The sequence below is a fragment of the Anomaloglossus baeobatrachus genome, chromosome 3, assembly GCF_048569485.1.
Source record: "Anomaloglossus baeobatrachus isolate aAnoBae1 chromosome 3, aAnoBae1.hap1, whole genome shotgun sequence".
Taxonomy (NCBI): Eukaryota; Metazoa; Chordata; class Amphibia; order Anura; family Aromobatidae; genus Anomaloglossus; species Anomaloglossus baeobatrachus.
In genome coordinates this window covers 44,529,776-44,543,382 of record NC_134355.1, presented here as the reverse complement: position 1 = coordinate 44,543,382, position 13,607 = coordinate 44,529,776, and the positions used below count along the sequence as shown (strand labels likewise).

At 48.9% G+C, this 13,607-nt stretch overlaps 1 protein-coding gene across 1 annotated transcript in view; it reads left to right on the top strand.

Annotated features, from left to right (window-relative positions):
* The first annotated feature begins 588 nt into the window (after positions 1-588).
* The window catches only part of RCOR3 (REST corepressor 3), a 130,562-nt gene continuing 117,543 nt past the window's right edge, over positions 589-13,607 (top strand). Inside the window, exons 1-2 of the mRNA XM_075339162.1 lie at positions 589-1,190; positions 1,279-1,335. Of these exons, the coding sequence (XP_075195277.1) occupies positions 1,064-1,190; positions 1,279-1,335 (184 nt within the window). The 5' untranslated portion in view covers positions 589-1,063. The remainder of the gene's footprint in view (positions 1,191-1,278; positions 1,336-13,607) is intronic.

Below are 13,607 nucleotides of genomic sequence, written 5' to 3'. Positions count from 1 at the left end.
CCTGATGTATTTACTGGGGGCAGGGGTTCTTTGTGGCTGCATTATGGGGGTGGAGGCTCTATGTCTGTATTGGGGGCAAGGGGTTGTCTGTATTGGGGGCAAGGGGTTGTCTGTATTATGGAGGTGGGGTCTGCATGCCTGTGTACTAGAGAGCGGGGTTCTCTGTGGCTGTGTTATGGGTATGGCTCTGCAAGGTGGGGTCTCGATGTCTGTACTGAGGGCAGGGGATCTCCATGGCTGTAGCACAGGCAGGGGGGGGGGGGGAGGAGGAGGGGAGGGGGGTCTTCAGGGCGATGGGTTCCGGATCTCTGTAGTGGGGGCCTCTGTATTATGGGGGGTTTGCTCTGCAGGGTGGTGGGTTTCCGATGTCTGTAGAGGGGGCAGGGGGTCTCTATGGCTGCACGCACTAATAGGGCGGGTCTGCAGGGGTCTCCATGTCTGTACTCGGGGCTGGGGGTCTCTGACTATTATGGGAGTGTGTTCCCGATGTCTGTAGTGGGGGCAAGGGGGGGGGGGTTCTCTGTGAGGGTGGTCTGCGGGCTCTCCATGTCTGTAGTGGGGGCTGGGGGTCTCTCTATTGTGGGGGTGGCTGGCGATGTCTGTAGTGGAGGCAGTGGGTTCTCCGTCCGTGTCGCTCCCCCCTGAGGGCCGCCCCCGCCTGCGGTGAGGTGACCGCCGCCCGCACGGTGAGCCCCGCTGTGCTGTAGACTCCTCCGCAGTGACGCAGGACTCAGCACTGCGCCGTCACCAGCAGCCGTGTCACTCCGCACCAGGACACCTCACGGCGGCCGCGTCCACCAGGTCAAAGAGTTCAGCGCCCACTCCCCTCCCTAATCCGGCCGGCGCCCTCCACCGTCTCCCTCCCTGAGCCCAGACCCGCTCCCTCCACCTCACAGCAGCCAACCCGCCAAGTCCTCCGGTCACATGACCTCCCCGAGCGCGGCAGCCCCGATCCCGACGGCGGAGTGATACCAGGAGCAGCAGCAGCGGTCAGACGCCGTGTGAGTGCGCCTCCATTATTAACAAGTCCCTCTTCACCCCACGCCGGGCGGGAGCCGCAGCCATGCCGGGCATGATGGATAAGGGCATCGAGTTTCTGGGCAAGAACCGCTCCAATGGCACCAAGAGCCCGTCCAGCGCCTCCAACGGGCACTACTCCGAGGAGAGCGGCGGCAGCGACGACGAGCACGGTGGTAGCCTCGATCTGTGTGGAGTGTGAGTGAGCGCGGAGTGTGAGTGCGGCTCAGCCCCGCTAGAGCGTCTCCTCTTCTCTTACAGATGTGGGCATGAGGGTGGGCGCCGACTTCCAGGCCCGGATCCCCGACTACGAGCCCGGTACGTCTGCCATCTTGTGTGGGGCCGGGGCGGCGGTGGTAGCCTCGGTATATGGGGGCGATGGTGGTCTATGGAGGCAGGATGTGCGTCACCACCGGCCTGATATAGGGGGCTATCTGTATATCTGTACAGTGCCAGTGATAGGTGTGAACGGCGCCCTGGATTCATTCATTCTCACACACACACACACACACACACACACACATATATATATTATATTATTGATATATCTTTTAATTGGGAATTTAATAATTTCACATGGAATATTTACTATAAATGAGAAGGCAACATCATTTTATTATATATATATATATATATATATATATATATATATCATTGGTAGCTGTTCCATTTACCAATGATTCCTCCCCCGTCTCTCCAGCTTTTCCAGAACTACAACTCCCAGCATGCCCTGAGGGTTTTAATTGCAGCTTTCCCACATCTCTACCTCCCACTGCATTAAGAAAGAAAAGTGCTTTACTTATCCTCCCCAGGTCCACTGCTGATGTATGTTATTGTCTACAGTGCAGGCATCACATCACCAGTGCTGCAGCCAATCACTGAGGTCAGCGGCTCTGCCCAAGGGGACAGCTGCCAGGCTCACTGATTGTCTGCAGCGTTAACAAGGAGCAGCCAGGACTCCATTCTGGACCTGTGGAGGGTGGGTAAAACACAGTTTCATAGTTTCATAGTTTTTAAGGTTGAAGGGAGACTCTAAGTCTATCTAGTTCAACCTGTAGCCTAACATGTTGATCCAGAGGAAGGCAAAAAAACCCCAATGTGTCAAATAAGCTCCAATGGGGAAAAAAAATCCTTCCTGACTCCACATACGGCAATCAGACTAGTTCCCTGGATCAACACCCTGTCATAAAATCTAATATACATGATTGTTTTAAACAATATACAGATGGAGGATGGTATTTTACAAAATTGGAAACCCCCAGACTCAGAAAGGGGGGATTTATTAATTTTACACTAGAAAACCAGTGTGAAAAAGTCACAATTTCTACCTTTAGGGCTCATGCGCACGTTGCGTACTGAAATACATTTACGCTGCGTATTGCACTGCAGTGTAAATGCGTGCGTCCTGCGTCCCCAGCACAATCTATGAAGATTGTGCATGATCCGTGTGCTCAATGTTTTTATGAACGCAGCGATTTGGGTGCTAAAATTTTGACCCAAATCCGTGCGTTCATAAAATGAGCATGTCAATTATGCTGTGCGCTTTGGATGCAGCTCCCCTCTGTCTATGGTGGGGGCAGCAGCCAGAGCGCATGAAATCGGCTTTTTTTCTACAAAAAACTGCATCCATGATGCAGTGTTTCTGCAGCGATTTGAAGCGCACGTGCTGTCAAATCACTGCAGAATATTAAGCAGTTATGTGCGCATGAGCCCTTAAAGAGGTTGACCACGACTTAAAGGGAACCTGTCACCACGTTTTTCCTATATAAACTGCGGCCATCACCAGTAAGCCCTTTATATACAGCATTCTAGAATACTGTTTATAAGGGTTTACTAGTGGTGGCCACAGGTTATAGGGGACAAATCTGGTGACAAGTTCCCTTTAAACATTGGTCACCTATTCTTACAATGGGTCATCAATGTCTGATGGGCTGGCGTCTGACACGCTGCACCCCCGATGGCAGCAGCAGCTGGAAATGCTCCTTCCAGAGCTGCTCCGTCTTCTGATCAATAGGAGGTGGATGTGCAGTACCAGGCCGCTATCACTACTGAATGATGAGACGCATGCAAAGAAGGGTTATGTCCTGACACTAACTAGTGCCAGCATCAGGATGTACTTTGTTGGTGGACTCAGCAGAGTAATCCAGTGATCGTCCCACCGACGACAGGTGACCAAATGTTTCCTGCGATGTGTATTCCCCAGCCACTCCTGCGATATCTATTCTGCAGCATCTCCTATGTGATGTACTGTATATACAGCAGTCTATGTTTCCTATATGATGTACATTCAGCAATCTGTATCTTCTATGTCAGTGTTTCTCAACTCCAGTCCTCAAGACCCACCAACAGATCATGTTTTCAGGTTTTCCTCAATATTAGACAGGGAATAATTCCATCACCTGTGCAACATTAAGGAAATCCTGAAAACCTGACTGAGGAAAGCCTGAAAACATGATCTGTTGGTGCGTCTTGAGGACTGGAGTTGAGAAACACTGTTCTATGTGATATATATATATACACACACAGCAGTCTTTATGTCATTATTTATAAGCTGCAGTCTTAGTGTCTCAGATGTGATTTATATGCTGCACTGTCAATCTCTCCTATGTGATGTCTATATAGCAGTCTCAGTGTCTCCTATGTGATGCATATACTGCAGTCTGTTTCCTTTATGATGTATATTGTAACGCTCGCCGCTAGAGATGTAGTGCGGCAAGCAGAAGTGGATCCACTGAACCACAGGGGGGACCCGGGGTGACCTTTTAGTGTGGGGGGGCCTTCACTAAGTGCTCACTATGAGGCAGAAGCAAGGTGCCACTCCCAGGGCAGTGATCAGGACTGTGGCAGCTTACCCTCAGGGCAAAAAAAGGACAAAGGTGCAAACAGGCAGAGTCTTCAGTGTAGACGGGCCACCGGGATGGCTGAGGCAGATAGGACGGACAGATATAGTCATTAGCATAAACAGGGACCATGAGGACGGCTGAGACAGCATGACCAGGATGGAAAGGTACAGTAGCTAGTATAGACAGGGACGGCTGAGGCAGATAGCATGGACAGACACTAGGGTACTGACAGGGCAGGGGTACAGTTAATGTACACTTGCTCAGACAGTGGACAAGGGGACCTGACGACTAGCTGACTAGCTTGGGAACTGAACTCTAATTAACAACGTTGCTCAGGCACCTCTCCTAATGGGAGTATGCCTTAAATATCCAGTGCCTCTCTGTGATAAGACGAGAGGCACTTCCAGGTAATTGTGTGCTGGCCCTTTAAGAGAAGGGCAGCAGTGCGTGCACATGCCCTAGGAGCAATCCTGCAAGACTTGTGTGGCGTGCACAGTCTCCGTGAGCGGGAAGCAGAGATGAACCACGTGGAGGACAGCAGGGAAGCCAGGTAGGGCAGTGCAGGCTGGATGCTGTGGTGAGTCGGCATCCCTGCAGGGGGGAGGGGAGCAGTGCAGGGACACTGGCGCTACATATATTCAGCAGTCTGTATCTTCTATGTGATAGATATACAACAGTCTCCATGTCACCTGAGAGATTTCTATGCTGCAGATTCAGTGTCTCCTATGTTATTTTTACGCTGCAATCTCTGTGTCTCTTAGTTGATATATATCGAGCAGTCTCAGTGTATCCTATGTGATGTACATATCTCAGTCTTATTGTCTCCTATGTGATGTATATACAGCAGTCTCAGAGTATCTTATGTAATTTATATGCTGCAGTCTTGGTGTCACCTATGCGATTTATATAGAGCAGTTTGAGTGTCTGTGTTATGTATACAGCAGTTTCAATATCTCCTATGTGATTTTATATGCTACAGTCTCGGTGTCATCTATGTGATTTTATATGCTGCAGTCTCGGTGTCATCTATGTGATTTATATGCTGCAGTCTCTGTGTCTCCTATGTGGTTTATACAGCACTTTTGGTGTCACCTATGTGACTTATATCGTACAGTCTCTGTGTCACCTATGTGATGTATATAGAGCAGTTTGAGTGTCTGTGTTATGTATACAGCAGTTTCGGTATCTCCTATGTGATTTTATATGCTGCAGTCTCGGTATCTCCTATGTGATTTTATATGCTGCAGTCTCGGTATCTCCTATGTGATTTTATATGCTGCAGTCTCGGTATCTCCTATGTGATTTATATCAAGCAGTCTGTGTATCCTATGTGATGTACATACAGCACTCTCTGTGTATCCTATGTGGTTTATACAGAACTTTCGGTATCTCCTATGTGATTTATATGCTGCAGTCTCGGTGTCACCAATGTGATTTATTTGCGTCAGTCTCTGTCTCCTATGTAATGTATATAGAGTATTTTCAGTGTAATCTATGTGATGTACACACAGCAGTCTTCTTGTCTCCTATGTGATGTATATACAGCAATCTTGGTGTATTTTATGTGATTATATACATCAGGCAGTGTTTCTTATGTGATGTAAATACAACAGTCTTGTCTCCTATGTGATGTATATACAGCAATCTTGGTTTATCTTACATGATGTATATACAGCAGTCTGTCTCTTCTGAGATGTGTATACAGCAGTCTCAGCGTCTGTGATGTTTATATAGGAATCTCACTGTCTCCTATGTGATGTAAATAGCAGTCTCATTGTCTCTTATGTGATGTATCTCCTATGTGATGTATATAGTGCAGACCTCCCACTGCTTGCATTCTATGAATTTTTTTTGCGTCAAGTTCATTTTTTTCAAAATTCATTGCAATGAGTGGACTTGGTTCCAGACAGATGCGAATCTAGAAAAGCAGTAGTGAGAAACAGCATCATCAATAACACCAAACAACACACCGCACCAAGAGAAGCAGCTTCAGCCAACACATTAGGTACGAGTTACCGTATATACTCTAGTATAAGCCAACTTTTTCAGCCCGTTCTTTTATGCTGAAAAAGTCTCCCTTGGCTTATACTCGAGTGAGGGTCCCACTTCCGGATGATAAGATGCATCTTTCCCCCAAAAACTGGGGTGGGGAATAGGGGTGTGTCTTATAATCCATTTAAAGCTTACCGGGTTGGCGGAGCGGGGTCACAGGGCAGAGGGTCGGTGATACAGTGGCTCAGGGCTGTTGCAGCGGTGTCACGTCTCAGGAGGGTCAGCGATACTGGGGGCTAAGGGGTGTCGCGGCAGGCGCCGAACCCCTTTGAACCTACCAGTAGGCTGTGTGCTCCATTGACCCGGCCAGTGGTTGATGCGATAGATTTAAAGAAAATGACCACGGAAGTGGCGCGTGTGCAGATTGAGTTCTCTGCCCTCTGAGATCTCAATATGCGCACGTGCCATTTCCGCAGCCATTTTCTTGAAGTCTATCATCGCGTCAACTGCCGGCTGGCTCAACAGAGCACCTAGCCCGTTGGCAGGCTCAATGGCACCCGCTGCGACACCTGTGAGTCCCCAGTATCACCGACCCTCCTGAGCCACGACACCCCCGAACCATAAATATTGCCGACCTTCCATCCTGTGACTCTCCTGAGCTGCGGACACCCCCGTTATCCAAGCCCGCAGCATCGCTGACCCAGCCTCCTGAGCCGCTCTGCCGCTGCGCCGCCCCGGAGAGCTATTTTAATATAAGACACACTAGGATTATAAGATAGACCCCCATTTTAACATTAAAAATTATGTTTTCCTTCTCTAAATTTGGGGTGCGTTTTATAATCCTAGGCTAAGAGTAAGGGGCACTTTGCACACTACGACATCGCAGCTGCGATGTTGGTGGGGTCATGTCGAAAGTGACGCACTTCCTGCGTCGCTCTCGACATCGTAGTGTATAAATCCTAGATGATACGATTAACGAGCGCAAAAGCATCGTAATCGTATCATCGGTGCAGCGTCGGCGAATTCCATAATTACGCTGACGCGACGGTCCGATGTAGTTCCTCGTTCCTGTGGCAGCACACATCACTGTGTGTGAAGTCGCAGGAGCGAGGAACATCTCCTACCGGCGTCCTGCGGCTCACGCCAGCTATGCGGAAGGAAGGAGATGGGCAGGATGTTTACATCCCGCTCATCTCCGCTCCTATTGGCCACCTGCCGTGTGACGTCGCAGTGACGCCGCACGACCCGCCCCCTTAATAAGGAGGCGGGTCGCCGGCCACAGCGTCGTCGCACGGCAGGTCAGTGTATGTGAAGCTGCCGTAGCGATAATATTCGCTACGGCAGCTATCACAATGATATCACAGTTGCGACGGGGGTGGGGACTATCACGCTCGGCATCGCAAGCATAGGCTTGCGATGTCGTAGTGTGCAAAGTACCCCTTATACTCTAATCAATAAGTTTGCCCAGTTTTTTTGTGGTAAACATAGGTGCCTCAGCTTATATTCTGGTTGACTTATACTCGAGTATATATGGTCATTTAAATGATTGACCAAATATAGCAGAATACATTTCCAGTTGATAATTTTGTACAGCCCCTGAGTGATGGTATGTACAGTGCCTACAAGTAGTATTCAACCCCCTGCAGATTTAGCAGGTTTACACATTCGGAATTAACTTGGCATTGTGACATTTGGACTGTAGATCAGCCTGGAAGTGTGAAATGCAGCAAAAAAGAATGTTATTTCTTTTTTTTTTTTTTTTTTTAAATTGTGAAAAATTTATTCAGAGGGTCATTTATTATTCAACCCCTCAAACCATAAGAATTCTGTTTGGTTCCCATAAAGTATTAAAAAGTATTTCAGGCACAAAGAACAATGAGCTTCACATGTTTGGATTAATTATCTTTTTCCAGCCTTTTCTGACTAATTAAGACCCTCCCCAAACTTATGAACAGCACTCATACTTGGTCAACATGGGAAAGACAAAGGAGCATTCCAAGGCCATCAGAGACAGGATCGTGGAGGGTCACAAGGTTGGCAAGGGGCACAAAACCCTTTCCAAGGAGTTGGGCCTACCTGTCTCCACTGTTGGGAGCATCATCCGGAAGTGGAAGGCTTATGGAACTACTGTTAGCCTTCCACGGCCTGGACAGCCTTTGAAAGTTTCCTCCCGTGCCGAGGCCAGGCTTGTCCGAAGAGTCAAGGCTAACCCAAGGACAACAAAGAAGGAGCTCCGGGAAGATCTCATGGCAGTGGGGACATTGGTTTCAGTCAATACCATAAGTAACGTACTCCACCGCAATGGTCTCCGTTCCAGACGAGCCCGTAAGGTACCTTTACTTTCAAAGCATCATGTCAAGGCTCGTCTACAGTTTGCTCATGATCACTTGGAGGACTCTGAGACAGACTGGTTCAAGGTTCTCTGGTCTGATGAGACCAAGATCGAGATCTTTGGTGCCAACCACACACGTGACGTTTGGAGACTGGATGGCTCTGCATACGACCCCAAGAATACCATCCCTACAGTCAAGCATGGTGGTGGCAGCATCATGCTGTGGGGCTGTTTCTCAGCCAAGGGGCCTGGCCATCTGGTTCGCATCCATGGGAAGATGGACAGCACGGCCTACCTGGAGATTTTGGCCAAGAACCTCCGCTCCTCCATCAAGGATCTTAAGATGGGTCGTCATTTCATCTTCCAACAAGACAACGACCCAAAGCACACAGCCAAGAAAACCAAGGCCTGGTTCAAGAGGGAAAAAATCAAGGTGTTGCAGTGGCCTAGTCAGTCTCCTGACCTTAACCCAATTGAAAACTTGTGGAAGGAGCTCAAGATTAAAGTCCACATGAGACACACAAAGAACCTAGATAACTTGGAGAAGATCTGCATGGAGGAGTGGGCCAAGATAACTCCAGAGACCTGTGCCGGCCTGATCAGGTCTTATAAAAGACGATTATTAGCTGTAATTGCAAACAAGGGTTATTCCACAAAATATTAAACCTAGGGGTTGAATAATAATTGACCCACACTTTTATGTTGAAAATTTATTAAAATTTAACTGAGCAACATAACTTGTTGGTTTGTAAGATTTATGCATCTGTTAATAAATCCTGCTCTTGTTTGAAGTTTGCAGGCTCTAACTTATTTGCATCTCATCAAACCTGCTAAATCTGCAGGGGGTTGAATACTACTTGTAGGTACTGTATGTACAAATGGTCCCTGGCAGAAAAAGGTTCTCGAACCCACCCCTGTGCTATGGGATTTTATGATGTGATTGCTCATATAATACACTAAAATACCAATGTAGTGCAGTGTATTGCAGAGCTAGACACAATAAACGCTGTCAAACTCCAACAGCCAATTATCTAATGTTAATGGGGCCTTCCAACTCTCCCAGGACACATGATATTGAGGGAGAAACGGTCCATGTTAATTCAAACCCCAAAGAGATAACTGTGACAGATGATCTCAGCATACCGTAGGTAGATGGCCCGAACCGCTGAGCTCAGTGATTGGCTGCAGCGGTGATGCAAGCTATTGACGTAATGTCACTACCTCCGCCATAACAAGAGTCTGCGGTAGTGATAGGGATCCGGGGAAAAGGTGAATTCTATCTTTCTGTTATTTTATATCACAAAACTATTTTGTGGTCCTCATCTCTAAAAGTGGAAACCCCGTTTTAAGAGAACACTAATCTCAGTCTTCAGGATTTTAAAGATTCCTTAGGGTACTTTCACACTTGCGTTATTTTATTTATTTATTTTTTTTTGGCGCAATCCGCAAAGGATTCCGCTGTTTCCCATAGACTTGCATTGATGATGGATTGTGCCAAAAGTACCTGCGTTGCTTCCGTTGGCCGACGCTCCGTTGCTTCCGCCGAGCGGAAGCAACGCTGAATGTAACGTTAAATGCTTGCGTCAAAATGACGCCGACCAGCGGATTCCGTTGCTTCCGTTAAAATTTATAATGGTTCCCTATGGTAGCAGATTCCGTTGCTAAGTGCTTAACAACGGAATCCGCTGCTGGATTCCGCTAATTTCTACTGAGCATGCCCAGAATGAAAAAAAAGAAAAACAGAGCCGACGCATTCCGTTAGACGGACGCCAAACAGATGCAACGGTCCGTTATTTCACAGGAATCAGCTAACGGATTACTGTGATATAACGGATCCGTTGCATCCGTTGACACCACAAAAATAATGGATGCGTCAAAACGACGCAGCAACGGACCCAGCGGATTTCGCCCAACGCAAGTGTGAAACTAGCCTAAAGCAAACCATTTTTAGAAATCCTGCAGAGGTGAGATAATATCCTGCAGGTCCCCCTGCTCTAGAGGACTTGGCACATCCATGCATTATAAATCACACTGATTCTGTTAGAACTATTCATACCCTACATTTGTAAATCAATAAAAACCATTTGAAATACCTGTTTTTTTACTCCTTTTTCGGGTGCAGATTTCCCAGATTACAGCTGATTTTTTTGTGGTTTTATGAATTGGAGCGCCTGTGATTTGCTCATCATTGAGGGGCTCTAGACATTTCAGACAGCTCCGATCTCCTGGTCTAACCTCCTGCATGATTAGAAAGCTCAGATGACTCATACCTTTCAGATTAGGTCCCTGGGGGGAGGGGCAGTGCTGCTGACTTTGGCCTCTGTCACACGTTCGTGCCGCCGGTAGGTGTTTGCCAGTTTTTTCACGTACACACATGGACATATGATTTCATAATGGTTTGGACACACGTAAGTATTTTGGAACAATACGTGTGTCCGTTCCGTACTTGCGTGTGTCCGTGTGTGTTCCTCATGCCATGTCCACGTTTTCTCCGGCAGCACGAGTGTCACACGGCCCGCACCCGTACCACACGGATGTAGTGGGGATGCGGTCCCGTGTGACGCGCCGGAGAAACATGTGTCATTATTTTAAAATAAAAAAAAAACCACATACTCACCTCCACCAGCCCCGCAGATTCTTCCGCTCCAAACAGTTGCTGCCGACCGGCGCTCATTATGAGCGTGTAAAGGAGGTGGGCGTGCTGTCACGGGCGCTGATCTCCGCCCCTCAACTCGGCCTGAAGCAGCTTCAGCGGGGAGTGGGCGGGGCTGGAGCCGAAGATCAGAACCCTGGACAGCAGCGCGGACCACGTGAGTATGTAAATTACCGATTCTCCGTGTGCTATCGCGGATAGCACACGGAGAACACACGTGGACCGCACGTACCCGAGACACGTACTTGCAACACGCAGGGAAAATACGTGTCTCGCGGCACGTGCGTGATTTCCACGTGAGTGTGGCAGAGGCCTTTAGCTAAGTCACAGTACAAACTCTTCCATCTGCTCTCCTCTATCCTGGCACTGTCTGCTCTTCTGTACTAACCCTTCCTCCACACTGTCTGGAGATATGTTAGTATTACATGTATGTCTGTTGTGATCAACTTCTAATAGCTCTGCAGTGAGAGCAGAGCAGGGTGTTATTGTATATCACAGAACAGACCACTCTTGTGGGTGACATCGTCACGACAGTGTGAGTACACCGTGTCTGAGCACAGCAGACATAATGTGATTACTGACACACTCCGTAATCTGGAGAGCTGATAAAAAGGTTTGTAATATTACACCTCTAAATTCAGCTGCACTGCCTTTCCCACCACAGGGACCTTATCAGAAAGGTGTGAGTCATTAGTGCTTTCTAATCATGCAGGAGGTTAAGGGTACCTTCACACTTTAGCGATGCAGCAGCGATCCGACCAGCAATCTGACCTGGTCAGGATCGCTGCTGCATCGCTACATGGTCGCTGGTGAGCTGTCAAACAGGCAGATCTCACCAGTGACCAGCCAGCAGCGGCGTGCAAGCGACGCTGCGCTTGCACGGAGCCGGCGTCTGGAAGCTGCGGACACTGGTAACTAAGGTAAACATCGGGTATGGTTACCCGATGTTTACATTAGTTACCAGCGCACACCGCTTAGCGTGTGCAGGGAGCAGGAGCCGGCACTGGCAGCATGAGAGCTGCAGACGCTGGTAACGAAGGTAAATATCGGGTAACCACCTTGGTTACCCGATGTTTACCTTGGTTACAGCTTACCGCAGGCTGTCAGACGCCGGCTCCTGCTCCCTGCACATTCAGGATTGTTGCTCTCTCGCTGTCACACACAGCGATGTGTGCTTATCAGCGGGAGAGCAACAATAAAAAAACGAACCAGGGCAGTGTGTAACGAGCAGCGATCTCACAGCAGGGGCCAGATCACCACTCAGTGTCACACACAGCGAGATCGCTAATGAGGTCACAAAAACCGTGACTCAGCAGCGATCTCAGTAGCGATCTCGCTGTGTGTGAAGCACCCCTAAGGCCCAGTCACACTAAACAACTTACCAGCGATCCCAACAACGATACAACCTGATAGGGATCGCTGGTAAGTTGCTAGGAGGTCGCTGGTGAGATGTCACACTAAGCGACGCTCCAGCGATCCCACCAGCAACCTGACCTGGCAGGGATCGCTGGAGCGTCGCTACACGTGGAAGCATGCTGCGCTTGGTAACTAAGGTAAATATTGGGTAACCAACCTGATATTTACCTTGGCTACCAGCGCACACCACTTAGCGCTGGCTCCCTGCACACCTAGCCACAGTACACATGGGGTTAATTACCCGATGTGTACTGCAGCTACATGTGCAGGGAGCCACGCACACTGCTTAGTGCTGGCTCCCTGCACTCCTAGCTACAGTACACATCGGGTTAATTACCCGATGTGTACTGCAGCTACATGTGCAGGGAGCCGGCACTGGCAGCGTGAGAGCGGCGGAGGCTGGTAACGAAGGGAAATATCGGGTAACCACCTTGGTTACCTGATGTTTACCTTGGTTACAGCTTACCGCAGCTGCCATATGCCGGCTCCTGCTCCCTGCTCGCTTCATTTCGTCGCTCTCTCGCTGTCACACACAGCGATGTGTGCTTATCAGCGGGAGAGCAACAATAAAAAAACGAACCAGGGCTGTGTGTAACGAGCAGCGATCTCACAGCAGGGGCCAGATCGCTGCTCAGTGTCACACACAGCGAGATCGCTAATGAGGTCACTGCTGCGTCACAAAAACCGTGACTCAGCAGCGATCTCAGCAGCGATCTCGCTGTGTCTGAAGCACCCCTAAGGGTACCATCTCACTAAATGACGTACCATTGATTCCGACCACGATATGACCTATATCGCTGATGCGTCACTACATGGTCGCTGGTGAGCTGTCAATCAGGCAGATCTCACCAGTGACCAGCCACCAGCGACGCGTGGAAGCGATGCTGCGCTTGGTAACTAAGGTAAATATCGGGTAACTAAGCAAAATGCTTTGCTCGGTTACCCAATATTTACCTTGGTTACCAGCGAACACCGCTTAGCGCTGGCTCCCTGCACACGTAGCCAGAGTACACATCGGGTTACTAAGCAAACCGCTTTGCTTAGTTACCCGATGAGTACTCTGGCTACGTGTGCAGGGAGCCAGCACTGGAAGCCTGAGAGCGGCGGACGCTAGTAACAAAGGTAAATATCGGGTAACCAAGCTAAGCGCTTCTCTTAGTTACCCGATGTGTACCTTGGTTACTAGCGTCCGCAGCTTCCAGATGCCGGCTCCCTGCTCCCTGCACATTCAGATCCTTGCTCTCTTGCTGTCAAGAAATTGTAAACACTAATATGCAGCACAGCACACCTCTACAGCGGCGCTAAACAAAGTTCAAACTGCAGAGTCAAATGTCTACCCAGAATGTATGAAAAG